This window comes from Danio rerio, chromosome 1 (assembly GCF_052040795.2).
Source record: "Danio rerio strain M-AB ecotype USA chromosome 1, GRCz13ab, whole genome shotgun sequence".
Classification (NCBI taxonomy): Eukaryota; Metazoa; Chordata; class Actinopteri; order Cypriniformes; family Danionidae; genus Danio; species Danio rerio.
This window is the reverse complement of record NC_141021.1, coordinates 23889701-23909902: the sequence shown is the minus strand read 5'-3', so window position 1 is coordinate 23909902 and position 20202 is coordinate 23889701. Positions and strand designations below refer to the sequence as shown.

Here is a 20202-nt window from a genome sequence, read left to right as displayed (position 1 = left end):
TTTCCTAGAATTATCTAGATGCTCACGACTTCCCAAAAAATATATCTAAATCCGTAAAACTTCTGTTGAAGTAGGATAAATTAGGGCCAGGGACACGTTGGAGGACCGCGCCCCCCATGATGTGGGTGCGTCACGCTTGCTTGACTATCTCCTCATCGGGGGTGTTGGTAAGGTGCAGTCATTATGGCGCTTTCCATATTCTCCCATTCATGGCACTGAAGTTCCCCAACCGAAGGGGAACGTTCGAGGTTACAGAAGTAACCCTTCGTTCCCCGAGGAGGGGAACGGAAGTGCCATATTCCGTCGCCATAATGACTGTCCCTTAGCTGTTTGAAAGTCTCTTCAGCTTAAAAGGATGGCGTCTGCTGGCTTCAGGTGTGCTTATATGCTGAGATAATTGCAGATGTCGCACACCTGCGCAAGCTTACGCTGCCAATTAATTTCATTCATTGGCCCGTTCAATACTCTCCAGATAAGCGGCTTCTGATCCGAATCCTCCCATTCATGGCACTTCCGTTCCCCTCCTCGGGGAACGAAGGGTTACTTCTGTAACCTCGAACGTTTCTCATACAAAAGGGTTTTTTGAGACTCTCCATGTTTGATTTTGTTTTTATATACACAATTATGCTGTCAAACTGTTGTATAAACGCAATATCACACGAGTAGCAGTGCGATATGGCTGTATATCGGCACTGGTGGGGGCACTAAGGCACTCGGCCTGCGGCTTTGTGCCAACGCACGCCTCCCACCAATGCCAATATACAGCCATATCGCACTGCTACTCGTGTGATATTGCTCATATATATATATATATATATATATATATATATATATATATATATATATATATATATATATATATATTTATTATTATTATTATTTTTGTCAATTAATTTTGTGCCTAAAAAGTATCGGTTCAGGCACCGGTTACTGCAAAATTCAAAGTCCTTCCGCATGTTTCTGCATATACCTCATTGTGTAATATTAATACAGTAATATAGTAACAGTGTTTCCTTTAGGATTTTTTCCAGCTGTAGCGGCAAACTTTGTTGGGCTCTTTACACAGATCTACCAACTACCTGTGGCGTTATATTCAATGACAAATGTGAGCGCAGTATTACAAGTCGAGATCGCATTTATGTTACACAAATCTCTTTTGCGCAGATTTCCTCTGTTTGTGCACTAAACTTCTTGCACACCCCTCAAATATACACTGCTCAAGTGCAGATTTTCTTGTGCCCTCTCAAATAAACCCTGCTAAAGTGGGATTTAGTGTGTTTATGTAACATTTATAACATATAACATATAGTATGTCAACATTTATAAGCTTTGCAAGGAAAATTTATGAATGTCTCCAATAGACCTACAGAGCGGCATTAATGCGTCCTGAAGTAAAGTGAAACAGCCATAAACAGCTGATGATGGTAAACTCACATGTGTGTTTTTTTTTTAATTTATCCAAAGCTTTTGATTTAGTTGATCAACATTTACTTTTAGATAAGCCTCGTGCTATTGGTCTGTCTGAATGCGATGTGAAAACAATTTGTAGTATTAAATGGGTTTATCTCAGATTTCTTGGTTCAATAAAGAGGTGTTCCTCAGGGTTCAATACTAGGACCACTTGATTTTTTAAAATGTATGTTTCAGTTTTTCTCAGTCGCTTTGGTGCATTTCTCACTACACTATTTACATTTGCACAACAGTTAATGCATTTCTCAAAACAATTAGTAATTTGTGCACATCCTAGTAGCAGTTTCTCATTCTTTTCAACAAATTGTGAATGCTTTTGGACAAGCATTAATTGCTTTCATACAACTCTCTGCTATTTATAACATTATTATTTGCTTCTGTCATGTCAGTCAAAATGAACTTATCTTGTAAATGCTGAATAGTCATTCCATATAAAACTAATAGTCCTCATTTCATTACTTGAGTCATTACATACAAAAATGGTGAACTAGTTGTCGAAATCTGTCAAACTAATTTTTATAAAACAAATTTAAATCTTTATTTTCCTGAAAATGTCCTTAAAATTGAACAATTTGATGAATGATATACAGACCTGTGTATGTTGTAGGCTCAGTTCCAATATGTACTGCAATATTGTGTACAGTTGTGCCCAGCTCTACCTAAAGGGAGTTTATGTTTGTTGTAAATAAGGGTGTGTTTATTCTTTTGCACACTGCTGTGAGTAAATTAGGATTGCAAAGAGCAAATGCAGTAAAAATGTGAAACATACATATTTAGTGTCTTGTACTCAGATAACTCCCTCAATGCAGTGATGTCTCACTTTACTGTAGTTTTCAAATGGCTGTGCAAATAGTCTATAGTGCTGTCTTGAGCATTTTCAGGAAGTGTCACCAAAATCTGATTTTTTTTTGCATTGAAAAAATGTACAGAGTAAACTGTCATAATGAAAACATGACTAAGCCATTTGACTATCTTGTTCATAAACAATGATGTCAGGACTTTTCATTTTGACGATACTGACAGTTTGATCGACATGAATACTTGCTTTTGAGGAATGAACTATCCATTTTGAGCATGTGACGCGCTTTTGCAGGTTATCAGCTAGGTTTTGCGGTTTGCACTAATTGTTTTGAGAAATGCAATAACTGTTGTGCAAATGTAAATAGTGTAGTGAGAAATGCACCAAAGCGACTGTAATAATTTACCATTCATTTTCAATAAGTGAAATAGCCCCATATACGTGTCACATTCTGATATCTTACAAAATCAGTTGTCCCTTTAGAATGATTTTAATCTGTTCTAAAATTGGCTTTTAGATAATTGCTTAATAAAACAGAATCTTACATTATGATTTTTGGTTCCAGACAAAAACTTAAATCAAAAAGTTACTCTTATTCAATATTATGTATTGATGATACTTCTTTGCGTAAAGTTGATAAGATTAAATACCTTGGAGTATGGCTTGGATTCTGAACTTTCCTTTAAATCACAAATTAATCATATTGTGAGGAAAGTAAACCTTGGAATTAGTACCTTACATCAATCTAGACATTGTTTTTCATTTAGTGTTCACAAGAAACTTGCTCCTATATTTCCAATTTTTAATTATTGTGATATTGTGTCAGACTGCATCGAAATTAGATCTTGCTCCTCTTAGTACAGCATATAATAGGTTGTTCTTTTTATACACGTCACTGAATTATGTATGATCTACTGCAGTGGCCATCTTTGCACACAAGACAACATATTCACTGGCTTCAATTTATATTTAAATGTATTTATTTTGCGTATCCTTATTATTTACAACACTATTTTACAACACTAATTAATTCCTTAAATTATCAAAAAAGACTAAATGGACTAGCATGTATAGTTGTATTAAACCCCCTGAATTATTAGCCCCCTATTTCTATTTTATTTTTTCCCCAATTTCTGTTTAACAGAGAGAAGATTGTTTTTGACTTATTTCTGAACATAACAGTTTTAATAACTCATTTCTAATAACTGATTTATTTTATCTTTGCCATGATGACAGTAATTAATATTTTACTAGACATTTTTAAAGACACTTCTATACAGCTCAAAGTGATATTTAAAGGCTTAACTAGGTTAATTAGGTTAACTAGGCAGGTTAGGGTAATTAGGCAAGTTATTGTATAGCGATGGTTTGTTCTGCTGACAGTCGAAAGGAAATATAGCTTTAAGGGGCTAATAATTTTGACCTTAAAAGGGTTTTTAAAAAATTAAAAATTGCTTTTGTTCTAGCCAAAATAAAACAATTAGGCCTTCTCCAGAAGAAAAAACATTATCAGACATATTGTGAAAATTCCCTTGCTCTCCTAAACATCATTTGGGTAATATTTGAAAAAGAAAAAGAAATTCAAAAAGGGGGGCTAATAATTCTGATTTTAACTGTAAGAAACATTAGTAGCTCACTTATTTTTTATTATCTTATTGCACTCTCCGTTCTTAATCAGGCCATAAGCCCTGTAAACTTTTGGGATGTTTTAAAGCTTTGTAGCACAGTCAGTGTTTAGTGACAAACTCAACACAACAAGCAAGCTGTCACTGTTCCAACAGACTGGCTAATTATGCTAGAGAATTGCCCAAAGCAAGAGCCTTCGCCTCCCTTGTTGCTCTTCTTTCAGGTCGTTCATGTCTGCGCTGTTGACAAAGCTCAGAAGAATGAAAAAAATAAATAAAAGTTTGATGACAAAAAAAAAAAAAAAACGTTTGGGTGGGATCTAGCTCAGATGTGTGCTCCTAATGGAAGTCATGTGTGTTAGATAATCTACATTAGAGTTAATAAAAAGGGAGGATGCACTTGCACTTGTTTTTGTCTTGAACGGATGCACTGGGTGAAATGAGACTTAATTTGTTTAAGAGGCATTTCCTCGTGTAAAGAGACACTGGTGCGTGTAATCCTTTGCTAAAATAAGCATTGTATTTCTATGCTAATTTTAATTAAGAAGCTGTACACTAGTCATTTATTCAAGGGCATAGTGAGAAAGAGATTCTGGATTAAAGATCTGTTAATTAATGCATGTTAATCAGGAAATGTGTGTGTGATGAGGAGGCGTTTTCACATCTCATACGCAAGGTTTTTCAGACTGAGTTTTTTGAGAGAAACTAATATAAGAGCAAGCTTACAAAATACTTTGTAATTTAAAAAAAAAAATTTTTGTCAATTTAAAATGTCAAGTATTTTATTTTTGACACCGGTTTTTCTGGTATATTGGCAGCTAAAATACCACATAAATATTCGACAATAATATTATCATACAAAAAAATATCACATAAATATTTTCCAAATTACATTTTATTAATTCACTTTAGCTTTAGGTAATTTTTAAGGAATTAATTTCATTCATTCCTTCATTCATTTATTTTCTTTTTGGCTTAGTTAGATTATTAATCTGGGGTTGCCACAGTGGAATGAACCAACAACTTATCCAGCATATGTTGTACGCATTGGATGCCCTTCCAGCTGCAACCCATCACCGGGAAACATTCATACACCCTTATTCACACACATACACTACGGACAATTTAAGCTTACTCATTTCACCTATAGCGCATGTCTTTGAAGTTGTGGGGGAAACCGAAGCACCCGGAGGAAACCCACAATAACATGAGGAGAACATGCAAACTCCACACAGAAATGCCAACAGATCCAGCCGAGGCTTGAACTGGTGACCTTTTTGCTGTAAGGTAACAGTGCCATTACCCACTGCGCCACCGTGCCACCACAGGAATTAATTTGATTACAAAATATTTACATTTTTTTTCTCAGTGATGGGTTCCAGCTGGAAGGGTATCCGCTGCATGCTGGAAAAGTTGGTGGTTCATTCCTCTGTGGCAACCCCTGATTAATAAAGGGACTAAACCGAAAAGAAAATGAATGAATGAAAGAATGAATGAATAAATGAATATAACATTTTTTATAAATTATTTTGGAGATTATTTTTCAGAAACCAGTTATGAAAAAATTTTTTTAAATCAGTAAATCTATATATAGCTCCAATTGTTTTTTTTTTTTTGTTTTTTTTGAGAAAGAATTTTACAAAAAAGATTTTACATTTTTTTGTAATTTAATAATAAATAATTATATATTATATATACATTTATGCTGAAAACTCATTGTTTTAAACACAATAACATTAACTGTTTTAAAAAATCATATCATTTATAAATAAAACCTTTCTTTTTCAAATATGTATTTCCCAAAAAATATAACTTAAATCAAAATATTGTATAAACAGGCTGCATAGAAGAGAAAATAATTATCTTATACAAAATGCTTAGGGCGATCAAGTTAAAATTGCTTTATATTTTGTAGTGAAAGTTCTTTATTATGCGGGCTGTGAGTTAAATTGAAATTGTATTGCAATCGCAATTTGAAACATTGTGATTAGCTAATTGCATGCATTAGGCTGCGATATGAAATATATTTGTATTATTTATTTGCCGTCTGTGTGTAATAGTCTTACTAGCAATTGAGTGAGCACAATTGAGTGATGAGTGTCTTGCTAAAAAGTAAGCTGAAATTATTCCCAGTGATACTCAATCTTGTAGCAAACAACGGCAAAGTACAATTTCAGAGCTGTTTCGGCCATGTCAGTGTGCTGAGTGTTCTTTATTTTTATAATTATTATTATTTTTTGTTTGTGTCATAAGCTACACTATATCCCTAATTTGAGTTCAAATTGTTTCCAGAAAGGTAGGGTAAACTATTTGCTATAGAGAAAGATTAGTATTTCATTTCTGAATATTTAAAAATAAAATTTAATAAATGTTTAGGTAAGTTAATATCTTTTCAGGTCCTTTTTTAACTAATACTCGATACAGAAGCTACGATACAGATTATTGAGCTGAAGCTTGACTACAAAATTAAATCGCAATTAGATATTTTTTCCAATTCGCACATCCCTTCTTAGCATAATAATTTTGACACAGTTTGATTTTACTATTACAGGTTCATTTTCATGCATTATATTCAATTTAATATAAGACTTTTAATGTATTAAAAAATACACTTCAACTAATACCAAGATACCATTTTAATAATTTGCTTTGCCTTTTGTAAACTTTTAAAGAAAGATATTTGATTTTGAAATTAAAAACCGTTTATTTAACATTACATCAGAAACCAAATTTTAAGCTAATTAATTTAAAACAAAAATATATAACATTCATTATTTAATATTTGTCAAAAAAACTGTATTAAAGTGCTAACTTCATTTTGTAATGTACAAATAAACATTATATGGATATTAGAGTGTGTATTTTCTTCCCTTACAGTGCAGATGGTGTGTATGAAGTATCATTTTACTGCAATGCAGTCGTCTCCAACACTGGTGACATTTTCTGGCTCCCTCCTGCCATCTACAAGAGCGCCTGTGCCATTGAAGTCCGCAACTTCCCCTTTGATCAACAGAACTGCACGCTTAAATTCCGCTCTTGGACCTACGACCGCACAGAACTAGACCTCTACTTGACGTCTGATTTTGCCAGTCGTGATGACTACACCCCTAGCGGAGAATGGGATATTGTGTCTCTCCCTGGCCGAAGAAATGAAGACCTCAGCGATCCCACTTACCTGGACGTCACGTACGACTTTGTCATCAAACGCAAGCCTCTTTTTTACACCATCAACCTCATCATTCCTTGCGTCCTCATCACGTCTCTTGCCATCCTGGTTTTCTACCTTCCTTCAGACTGCGGGGAGAAGATGACGCTGTGTATTTCGGTTCTTCTGGCTCTTACTGTGTTTCTGCTCCTGATCTCGAAGATCGTTCCTCCAACATCACTGGCCGTTCCATTAATAGGAAAATATCTGATGTTCACGATGGTGCTGGTCACGTTTTCTATCGTGACGAGTGTGTGTGTGCTCAACGTCCACCATCGTTCTCCATCCACTCATCGTATGCCAGAGTGGGTCAAGCGTGTGTTCCTGCATAAGCTTCCCTTTTTTCTTTTAATGCGCCGACCGGGAAGGTCTAATGTACGGGAGAGATTCAGACGGAAGCACCAGCGGAAATCCTTCTCCTCGGATACCAAGGGCTTGAGATTGGATGGAGACTCTTACTTCTTAAGTGATGACCCGGGGCGAGTGTGTGGTGCTTGGAGGGTCGGTGACCTTCCTGAGGGGTCAGAGTTCAGGCAGAGGGTGAAAGTCAGGCACGATCCAGACGTGGATGAGGCCATTGAAGGCGTGAGGTTCATTGCGGAACATATGAAGATCGAAGACGACGATGAAGGGGTGAGAAGGTTTTTTTTTATTGATTGACTTGATGGATTAGACAAGTTTTAGTAGATGAGTTTTATCAGACAACACAGCCTGTGTAATACAATTCTCGAATAAATAAGGAGTCAGCCAGTTAGCGTTTTAAAAAACATGCAGCATTACTGGTGTAATATGGTTCTTGAATTAATCAATCTGGGGTTCGGCTATTTTTAGGGAAGCACAAAGCAAGCAATACAAGCAGCTTTCTCTGATTTTCGAGCTAATGAATAAGCTATATATTTATACTAGTTCTCTTAGTAGTACTCTTTGGTTGGCCATCTGTTTGTTTCTAAGGAGTCTCCAGTTTCCGTTACTGCATAGTAGTTCAGTAAAAAGAAAGAAAGAAGAAATGCCTGCATGTGTTTATTGTTTTTCCTTATTGCAAACACAACACTAATTAATTAAAATACTAGCTCTAAAGTGAGGTAGCAATGGTTTCTGCTGTTCTGACGTCATCTGCAGATGTGAAGAAATGGTAGAAGAAAGTAGTTCCTCATACAAAAGGGTTTTTAGACTCTTCGTGTTTGATTTTCCTTTGTATATACACAATTATGCCATCAAACTGTTGCATAAATGCAATATTACACTGGTAGCAATATAGCTGTATATCGTCACTGGTGGTAGGACATCAAGGCACTCGATCGTGCCTCCTACCTGTGCCGATATACAGCCATATCGCACTGCTACTCGTGTGATATTGCTCATATACATTTTAAGTCAGAATTATTAGTTTAGAAAGAAAACAAATAATTATTATTATTTGTTTTATTTTGGCTAGAATAAAAGCAGCTTTTACATTTTTGAAAAACATTTTAAGGTCAAAATTATTAGCCTCTTTAAGCTATATATATATATATATATATATATATATATATATATATATATATATATATATATATATATATATATATATATATATATATTTTCAATAGTCTAAAGAATAAACTATTCATGTCTAATTACCCTAACCTGCCTAGTTAACCTAATTAACCTAGTTAAGCCTTTAAATGTCATTTTAAGCTGTATAGAAATGTCTTGAAAAATATCTAGTCAAATATTATTTACTGTCATCATGGCAAAGATGAAATAAATCAGTTATTAGAGAGGAGTTATTAAAACTATTATGTTAAAAATATCTATGTTAAACTGAAATTGGAGAAAAAAATAAACAGGGGGCTAATAATTTAGGGGGGCTAATAATTCTGACTTCAAGTGTATATATATGGATATTTTTCAATTTTTTATTTATCTGTTATTCATGTTTTTTTTTTGTTTGTTTTTTTCCTGTTTATTTATATTACTTTTACCTTTACATTACATTTATATTTAGAATTGCATTATGGTACTTCTTCCAACAATCTTTAGCCTTGAAAAGTTTGAAAAAGTTGCGTTTGTTAACATTTTTTAATAGATTAAAGTCATACAGTATATTGTCTTGGTTGGTGTTTTAAATATTTATGGTACAAAAACCTTGTAAGTAACTGCCAGTAAATTTTCTGTTATTTTACAGACTTTCATTTATTCAGCCTTCATTCATTCATTCATTCATTCATTCATTCATTCATTCATTCATTCATTCATTCATTCTTTTTCTTTTCGGCTTAGTCCTTTTATTAATCTGGGGTCGCCACAGCGGAATAAACCGCCAACTTATCCAGCACATTTTTACGCAACGGATGCCCTTCCAGGTGGAACCCATTACTGGGAAACAATTAAAATATTTTGTAATCATATTAATTCCTGGGGTGGCATGGTGGCGAGGTGGGTAGCGCTGTTACCTCACAGCAAAAAGGTCACTGATTCAAGCCTCGGTTGGATCTGTTGGCATTTCTGTGTGGAGTTTGCATGTTCTCCTCGTGTTAGTGTGGTTTCCTCTAGGTGCTCCGCTTTCCCCCACAAGTCGAAAGAAATGCACTATAGGTGAAATGAGTAAGCTTAAATTGACTTTAGTGTATGTATGTGAATAAAAGTGTATGAATGTTTCCCAGTGATGGGTTGCATAAAACATTTGCTGGATAAGTTGGCGGTTTGTTCCACTGTGGTTACCCCAGATTAATAATCTTGCCCTATACAGACTTTTTTCTATTTCTATTTTTTGTTATATATGTTATTTTTTCAAAATACTAAAATGACTGTAAAGTCACAAACTGTAGAGTTGAATTTTCAAAACAAAAGTCGACAGAGTGAGAGAATTCAAGGTCTCATAATGCAATTTACAACCTTAAAAAATAGAAAACACTTGTGGATCACAAACTATATAATCTCATGAACAAATCAGATATATGTTTCTTCAGTGAAATAAAAAAAAAACAACAACATGTGATGTCTATAGAATTACATTTGGTTTCAGAACTTACATTTGACACTTTTACAGTGTAGTATGATTTTTCAACTTATAACTAGTGTAATTTAATTCTTAAGTAAATTATTATGTTTTTATTTTTTTTACAGTGAATCAAAAACCTCCTTATCAACTAGTGTTTTTCAGTTCTACTAATAGCTACAGGAGCTGGTTCATTATAGTGAATCAAAAAATATTAAAAGTAACCACAAGAATATAAATGACTTAAATGTGCAGTAGGTGATTTGCCACAATGCTAGCCTGTTAGCATAAATCCCTGAAACACCATCCCTCCCCTGCTGTCTAAAGCCACGCCTCCTGAAAACATGAGCGTGCACACCATAAAGATGACAGCACCCTCTCTTAAGTGTTGAGCTAAAGCTTGGCCGGTGGTGTGCAGGAATTACACTCATTATTACACTATTTTCTAAGCCATTTACATGCTATTTCTGACCAAATATTCAGTGTAGCGGTAAACGATATAGGGAGTGTGTCACAGGTTGTCATTGTTCAAAAATGACCCAATGTGATTATAAAACCAATTTTAACTCAGTAAAGCAGGCTAGGAAGGAATAGCATTTACTAATGTTTTGTTGTCAAACTAAATAAAATCTACATTATCGATGTTGTAAAAGGCCCTTATCAAACTGAAAATAGTCACATCGATCTTTCACTGGGAAATTTTAGTGGCTGAACAACACTTGAGTGCATATAACCCATTCAAAACAACCCAATCTACATCAGCTCTGTGTGACAAAAATAATTTTAAAACACAACATTACCTGTTAAAGAGAAATACTTTAGCTATGGTGTCGTTCGTCCTCCAGCATGCAAAAGTAACTCCAATATGGATTCAGGATTTTAAAAAAGTACGGCAGAGCTGCGTACAAACAGGTCCGCAGTAGCTCAAATCTGTATTTGCTGACAGACAGTTTGGGCTACTTATCAGAATTATGGTAGATGTCGGCCTGGCACTATTTTAATTGGATGAACATTTTTTAGTCTTATGCCCTACCCAGAATATTAAAATACATGAAAAAATACATTTAGATCATTTACTTTAATCATTACTATTTGAATGTGAAGAGACTTTCAACCAGCACAACAAAAACTGCTTCTGAAGACAACCACCTACTGCACCTTTAAATAATAACCCTTATAAGCCAGTCATTTTTAAGTAAACTAAAAATATAAAATGCTGCACAAGTGATATAGCTTTCAGACTAAAGGAGTTTAGAAGCCCAGACAACTTAACGTGTAAAAAATAAATAAAAATTGTAGCAAATCTAGTGTAGTCCAATTCTAAAATGAATGTCACACCGAAGCTTTTTTCTTTATAATGAATTCAAAAATAATGAACACAAACCAGTGCAGTCCAATTGGGTCATTTTACCCATATTCCTTTGGTTTATTCCCTGATTTTATATGGGTTGCCACAGCATAAAGAGCCTCCAATTACACTGCCACATGTTTTACTGGCAGATGCCCTTCCTGCCACAACCCAGCCCCCAAAAATGATTAGATTTAGTTTATCCAATTCACCTATACCGCATGTCTTTGGACTGTGGAGGAAACCAGAGCACCCGGAGGTAGTCTCACATAGCTAGACCTCGCATAGACAGTCTGACAGCTGAAGGTCTGGGAGTTTTGGACGCTTTTGGTCAAGGACCACCCACTATGTTATAATACAGTCAGGTTAACCAATCAATAACTTTTTGTTATGTGCCGTGCCCTGTTTGACGATGTGGACATGCCCTCACAATTACAGCCCAACATGTAATCACAGTGCACATCCTTGTAATAATTCAGCATTTAAGTTTAATAAATAAATGCTCATTGTAGCAAAGTTATCCCTACAATAACAGACGGGTGTGCAGGCAGTAAATCACTGGTTCATAAATGTCTAAGAAAGTTATACATTTATCAATGAGCATGTATCAATACAAACATCACAGCTTTTTTATCCGCTCTGACTTGGCTGAATAAGAGTGCTAAACACTTGAATCCTGAAAATCCTATATATATAAAACCAATCTTTGGATGATTAAGGATCTGTTTCCAGAAAAGTGTACCTTATGAATCAGACATTTAGCCAAAGGTCCACGGGCGGTGTTTGGTGTGAAGTCTGAGACTGAGACTAACCCACAGAAGACCCACACAGGGAAATGTGAAAATTCCAAACATAAAGGCTTCTTGGCTTAGCCTGGACTCAAATTAGCAACCTTCTTGCTGTAAAGCAACAGTACTACCCACTGAGCAAACGTGTCATCCTTTAAGGTATCAGTTATGGAATTAAAAAATAACATGAAAAAACATGTTGTATGATTTGTAAACTAGAGAACTTTTTAGAAGGCGAAGTAGTGGCACAGTAGGTAGTGCTGTCGCCAAACAGCAAGAAGGTTGCTGGGTCGCTGGTTCGAGCCTCGGCTCAGTTGGTGTTTCTGAGTGGAGTTTGCATGTTCTCCCTGCGTTCGCGTGGGTTTCCTCCGGGTGCTCCGGTTTCCCCCACAGTCCAAAGACATGTAGTACAGGAGAATTGGGTGGGCCAAATTGTCCGTAGTGTATCAGTGTGTGTATGTTTGTGGATGTTTCCCAGAGATGGGTTGCGGCTGGAAGCGCATCCGCTGCATAAAAACTTGCTAGATAAGTTGGCGGTTCATTCCACTGTGGCGTCCCTGGATTAATAAAGGGACTAAGCCGACAAGAAAACAAATGAATTAATGAACTTTTTAGAGCTAAGACATTTCAGTCAATTAAAAAATGTTCATCACTACAACAAATATAGTTTGGTTTTTGAACAAATGACTCTTATGAGTCAAATCCTTGCAGTGAAACAAAAAGCACACAGCACAACCAGTGAAGTTTCTTCAGCAAATTACTTAAAAGAGCTTTTCTTAATGACTGAATAAAAAACAACAGATTAACCAGTGTAGCATGATTTCAAATTACTCTGACAAGTGAATACAGCACAACCAGTATATCCAGTTCTCCAAGTATTGACTCATCTTCTAATAACTTACTACTGTATAAGATTTAGTTCAACCAACTGAATACTGATTTGTTGGTGTAGTTAAAGATGCAAGTAATTTTTATCTGTATACTTAACTAGAGATAGGAAATAGCAGGAAATTGTAGGGCTCTAATTTAATGGTCTATGCGCAAAGTCTAAGGGCCCTATCATACACCTGGCGCAATAAGGCGCAAGATGTTGTGTATGGTGTGATTTGTTGCTATTTCCAGACTAGCGCAACCCTAATTTTCTCGTTTTGAGCCACTTTGTGGACTCATAGGTGTCCCAGTCTAAAAAGGAGGTGCGTTAAGGCGCATTGTTAGTGCGTTGCTATTTTGAGAAACTGAAATAGACTGCACCATTGACCAAATGAAAGCTGGTCTAAAGTCCAGGACAAAACTATTAGCTATGCATTAACAAAGGTCCAGGATGTACAGCAAAAATAAATAGATTAAAATTATTATTTTGTATAGAAATAAAAAAAAAAAAAAAACATTACCTCCATGCCTTCTCCATGTCGGGGGGCTTTTTTCAGTTTATTCATGACAATTTGCATTTTGCAGCATTTATTATTTATTATATACATATTATATAAATAACAAAGTCAAATAAAAATAATGACTACTCATATTTAGATTTAGGGCGAGGCAGTGGCGCAGTAGGTATTGCTGTCGCCTCACAGCAAGAAGGTCGCTGGGTCGCTTGTTCGAACCTCGGCTCAGTTGGCGTTTCTGCGTGGAGTTTCCATGTTCTCCCTGGCTTCGCGTGGGTTTCCTCCGGGTGCTCTGGTTTCCCCCACAGTCCAAAGACGTGCGGTACAGGTGAATTGGGTAGGCTAAATTGTCCGTAGAGTCTGAGTGTGTTTGTGGATGTTTCCCAGGGATGGGTTGCGGCTGGAAGGGCATCCGCTGCGTAAAATCTTGCTGGATGGGTTGGCGGTTTATTCCGCTGTGGCGACCCCGAATTAATAAAGGAACTAAGCCGACAAGAAAATGAATGAATGAATATTTAGATTCATTTACTACTATGTATATATGCAGGTGACGCATTGGCACAGTAGGCAGTGCTGTCACCTCACAGCAAGAAGGTCGCTGGTTTGAGCCTCCACTGGGTCTGTTGCCACTTCTGTGTAGAGTTTGCATGTTCTCCCTGCGTTCACATGGGTTATTACCGGGTGGTCCGGTTTGGGTAGGCTATATTGTCCGTAGTGTATGAGTGTGAATGGGTATGTATGGATGTTTCCCAGAGATGGGTTACAGCTGGAAGGGCATCCGCTGTGTAAAATGTGTGCTGGATAAGTTGGCGGTTCATTCTGCTGTGGCGACCCCAGATAAATAAAGGGACTACGCCAAAAAGAAAATGTTACCCTTCCAGCTGCAACCCTGTACTGGGAAACACCCATACACACTCACATTTACACACACTCTTATACACTACTGCCAATATAGTTAGCTATTATTCACGAATACCACCTGTCTTTATATATGTATAAATATATATGTGGTTGAAACGAGGAATTTTACTTTTTTACTTTTGTACATTTTTGAGGCCGTACTTCTTTACTTTAACTTAAGTACAAACATGTAGTCAGTACTTTTACCAGAGTCGTTTTAAAAATGAGTATCTGTAATTCTACTTAAGTGAAGGATGCTTGTACTTTTGCCATCTCTGGCTAAAACACCATCAGAATTTTGCTGAAGCTCAAGCTTTAAGCCCACACCTGATTCCCCCATGACTGCATATATACAGTAGTAATTTAAGTATTTTCCACTTGTATGCGTCCTGCAGATCATTGAGGACTGGAAGTATGTGGCCATGGTGATCGATCGCCTCTTCCTGTGGATTTTTATCCTGGTGTGTGTCGTCGGCACACTCGGACTATTTGTTCAGCCGCTCTTTCAAAGCTACAACACCCCCGTCGCAGAGGAAGAGTGAGTCACATCTTTCTCTCTCTTTAATTCATGACAGAGGAGTGTTTGAAGGCCAGTGCCTTCCGGAGTTTTGCAAACTTAATATGTTGTCAACAACTGCGTCACCTGCAATTTGCAAAAGTTTACTGATGATCTGCTTCTTTCTTTCTGTCCTTCTCTTCCTCCTTTCCCTTTCCCCATCCCACCATCCTCTTTTCTGTGTCTTCCTTTTGCAGATATGGAGATTTTTAAAGTGTCCAAGCAATTCTGCCACTTTTGGATAAACCTATTGACTGAACTTTGACATCACATGCATCAGTTTTCAGCAGAACATAACCTACACCACCTTAGAATAAATATAATAATCTTAATCACAATCTACCTAAAATAGGTTGTTTTCAATCACGTGGTTCTGGTGACGTGTGATATTCAGATGGAGGGCAGGAAGTAAAAAACTGAATTGGAGACATAACATCCGTATTTTTGTCATTTATACCATATTTCAAAGGAGATATAAAATAGAAAATAACCACATATGTTGGCAGGATCTTTATATCATGAAGAGGGGCGAATTTTCTACTGAACTGAAATATATTTGCCTGTCATCAGAGTGGTAGATACTGTACAAGCTTTTACGTTACATGACAAAATACTCTATAGTAAGTAATATAGTGTGTGGAAGCATACTATAGATAATTGACCCTTCGCTAAGTCCCGGCTTCCTTAGTTACTGTTGCTACACCTGTCAAGCTTTCGTGCCTGGCATGGCTTTTACAATATGTATGCGCCGATGTCAGACATTGCCAGAGATATAATGTCATTTTTAGTGAACAGGTGAGATATCAGAGAAAGCCAGACAAAAAAGGACTGCAGTATGCATTACAGGGGTATACTGTATTCACCACATAATAGGCAACCGATTAGAGAATAATTCAATCAAAATTGAAGCTAGCTTAGCCTAGCCACCTCATACGCTAACCACTCAACAGCTTAGCTCATGCTCAGCAGGAGAGGTGACAACAAAAATAATCTAATAATAACACATGAAACCATGATTTCTCAATTTATAGCCAAAAAGTCTGATAGATTAATTGTTGTGCAATGAAATATAGCTTTACTAACTGAAAAGGAAACACGCATGGTAGTGCTTTTACACAGCCAGAAAGGGGAAACTGATGGATGTGCCAAATATTAGCATCATTGACCCATAACAATGTACAGTAAGTTGCCTATAAATCAGTATGTTTGTGTGCTCTTTATAAATGACTGATAAACAGCTATGGGTATAGTATATTCATTGCAAGTGCTCAGTTTGTGATCAAATCTCGTTGATTTGTAATTTCAAATATTCTTAGCTTGAAATAAATGGAAATATGAAATTCAGTAAAGTTAGCAACAGATTCGCATATTCGTATTTTCCGGATCAATAACTCATGTCATCTTGACCTATTCGCTATTAGTATGACTAAGTTACTATGGCGAAGGCTTAAACGGAGCATTGCTCATAGTATCGAGCGAAAAAAAGGAAAAAGACAGATGTGAAACATTACCTGCTTTGTATTTTTGTAGGAAGCACAGTTTAGATCTGTTTAGGGTAAGTTATTGCCGTCGATCTAAGACTGAATGTGTCAGGAATATCAAAACCAATTTACCACCTCTCACACAGTTTGATCCACGCTGGCATTTCTCCCCTTGGGTTTTAGGTATTAAAAAGGGGAAAAAATTACACCATCCTGTCCAAACTTTAAGGATACTGGGTATCAGATTTACACAATACATATACACTTGCTCAAAAGCTTGACAGAGCCCCTGCGCATAGCTGCAGTTGCTAAGCCACGATTGTTGGGTGGAGATTTTTGGGTGTGGCTTAGCGTAGGGTCAATTACTTGAAATTAAGTAGTAATATTGTTGCTGTTGTTTAGCATAACTGTACTGTATTAATAAACTAATTATTCAATAGGCTTCAGTTCTATACGCTATAATTATACACCATCACAATGCAGCAGAGTTTACACTAACGTTATTACAGTTTATCAGTTCACAATGTTACAGTATTCTGTAGCATTAATTAACAAATAGTTGAACACATTATACACTTTATGTGGTTCAAAAACATGTTTATTATTAAATTACTATAGTTTTTCCCCATGCAGATATCTTCCAGACATCGTGAAGTAACAGTTGAAAGCATACAAAAGAATTGACTCATAGTCTATAATATTATTATTATTATTATTTTTGGTAAGGGGGGAAATATATAATAACTATCTAGTTTTGTCGCAAGGGTTAAATATTTTTGTTTTGTTCAGTCGATAAACTTACCATCAACAAACATTCACTAGTGCTCCTTATGTTGATGTTCAGATTACGGTTGTTTATTCTGCCAAAATGCCACTAAAGAAATTGATTATTGCAAAACAAGACGGAGCTTTCATGTAATTACATGGCAGGGTACGTTATTTATATTCTCCTGGATTTTGTGGTGGTGTATAAATCAGATTTTTATTTAACACATTAACATATTTAAACACATAGCTAGGCCTATATATAATTTTTATTGTTGCTGTCTAACGAATTTTCTTTAATTTCTTGAACTTTCCCCTTTTTGTAACAAAAACTTTTGAAGTTCTACAAAAGCTGTTCGTTTCTTATTTTGGCTCATTTAAACAATTTTAAACAACATAAATTGAAAAAACATTTTGATGTTCTTATAGCGATTCCTATGTAGAACAACCACTTCCTGCTAGGGGGTGTCAAAATTAATTGTTTCTTCGGTGCACTGCGATGCAATTTGGTATCGGTTCAGTAATAGATTCTAACCAATTATTACGTACTGACATCATTAATCTCATATGCGCTATATTGTGGTAGCTTACAATGTCGAGAGAGGCGAGCGTGAGTAATTAAAATGCTCTAACTACTTGAAAATGCAGAAACTCTGCACAATTCACTGCATGTGTTTGCTGAACACTAAAGTTACAGCAGAATCCTCTATTTAAGGATATGGAGAAACTGAAAGTAAACTCCATTTCTCTCTCTCTCGCTCTCTCTCTCACTCTCACTCTGGATCAGTGACCAGTTGGCGTGAGGTAACTTTTCCTCCCCTGTCGGCACAGCGATACTTCTGGATACAGACACGAGTGTGACTGCAGAGCGAGGTTTCTCCACTGCGTCTTTCATTGATCGGCTGTGATCGCCGCTGCCGTTTATTAGCGTCACTCATCGTGAACAGTGCCAGAGTGTTAGAGCCAATCGCAGCCCTTTCTGTTGAGTGTGTGACCAATTATAGGGGTATAAGAACTCACTTGACAAGGCACAGATATTTATATTTGTTTATTTGCTATAAATGCTTATGTTGTTCTGTGCATGTCCTTGAGTTTTTAAAGGTACAGTTCATATATCTGGCTGTTTGTATTAAAGGACAAAATTGTATTACAAATAATGTATAAATATAATTACAAATTTTAATACAAGAATTCTTGCTCTGAGAGGTAAAATATCAAATTGTGTATGGAAAGCATTGTAAATGCACCATGATGCACCGAGATATAGAATTAAACGGAATGGATGGCATGATAATCGTAACTGAACCGTGAGTCCCGTCTAGGTTCCCACCTCTACTTTCTGCCCTCCATCTGAATTTCGCATTTCATCAATGACATCATTTGAAAACAACCTATTCATTTTAAGCAGGCTAAAAAAAGCATTTCTCAATTAGTGCAAACTATCTTTCTATGCAAAATATGGCTTCTTATATCATGTGTATTGAACAAACGAGTGCTGTATTGCTCTCGGAAAGCAGGCTGTAAACACGATTTTATATTTTCTACATTTTGTATTTATTGAGGTAGCAGTACACTCACAAATGATGATTAATTGGAGAAGAGCATTATAATCAGCCATAAAATCAACCATTACCTGATCTGATTCCTTTAGATCCAAATGAACACACCAGCTGCTTCCTTCAGTTGCTTAGTCAAATCCCTCCTGTGTGTCACATGGCAATCTCTGTTACACTCTCAAAGCTGTAAACCAATGATCCTGTTTCTGTAATTAAGAAAAACAGTAATAGTGTGACATGACTGCTCTAAATGCCACTAAGTCTCTGCAGCCAAATCCTTGTATGACTAATATTTATACGTGTTATGTAGTGTTCACTTTTATATTTTTTCAAGGCACACATTCACTACTCTCAAAGGAGGTTTACAGGGTTTGAAAAGCGTGATGATTATTGGAGGCCTTGACTCAAGGACTCATTTTCTAAGAGGTTTTTTCTTCTTGCTTGACTTCACACACAAATGCATCGACACACAACCTATAGTGCACTCAATATTGTGTGATATGAACATTTGATTACTGGCCGCGAGTGGTTTTCCGGAACTGAATCACATTTTAATTGCCTTAAATGAAAGTTTCATGCAGTGATTGAAAAGCACTTCACCATCACAGCATCATGATCAAACAGACTTTTCAAAATAAGCATTGTAATTGCATATATATAAAAAAGTATACAATAAAACATTTTCATTCATTTCTTTTGGTGTTTTTGAGAGCAGTTTCTTCTATTTCTGTCATTTAATTTTTTGTTCCATCTTTGAATTGAGTATATAGAAACTTGCAATCCCAAGTAGGCAATGTTATATTATTGATATACAGTTAACGTGATACATAGGTGCATATTTGTTTAAATGTCACAATGTGTTTTCATCAACATAGGCTCGTTTTGAAAACGTAGCCCTATATACGTTTCTGGAGATCACAATTGGTACTTTTTAAAATACTATTGATTGGGTTTAGAGAATGAGGGGAATGGGTCAGTCAGTCAGCGATTTAGTCAACAGTGGCCTCTGATGTATTTGCGAAAACAAACTGCAAAAAATGTAGCTCCTGGGACGTATTTTGCTATCTCCAGACATGCTCTCTCCAAATAGATCCTGGAAACCATTATAAATGTAGGTGCCTTAATCTTAATCTTTCTTCCAACATAAGCATGAAAACAATATTTCATAGCTATGGAAACATCTGAGAAGTGTGTACTTTACATTTTCAAGTGGTCTTCCCTGTTATGCTGTTTATTTTTCCATGCTAGGGCTCTTGATTTAATGTATTGTAATTTAATTTATGGATTTTTTAAAATGCTTTCACACTTTCAGACCTGTGTTAGTAATCTTACTTTTCATACAGT

At 36.0% G+C, this 20202-nt stretch overlaps 1 protein-coding gene across 2 annotated transcripts in view; it reads left to right on the top strand.

The window, feature by feature from the left end:
• Positions 1–19549, top strand: part of chrnb5a (cholinergic receptor, nicotinic, beta 5a) — a 48158-nt gene extending 28609 nt beyond the window's left edge. Inside the window, exons 5-8 of one of the 2 annotated variants that reach the window (XR_015476560.1) lie at positions 6772–7732; positions 14896–15038; positions 15254–15851; positions 15903–19549. Coding sequence is in view for 1 of the 2 variants with exons in the window: in XM_087237127.1 (XP_087093253.1) it covers positions 6772–7732; positions 14896–15038; positions 15254–15269 (1120 nt within the window). In the remaining variant the exon portion in view is untranslated. Of the gene's footprint in view, positions 1–6771; positions 7733–14895; positions 15039–15253 lie in introns of both variants that reach the window. The other variant, XM_087237127.1, reaches the window with a different exon arrangement.
• Positions 19550–20202: the final 653 nt, after the last annotated feature.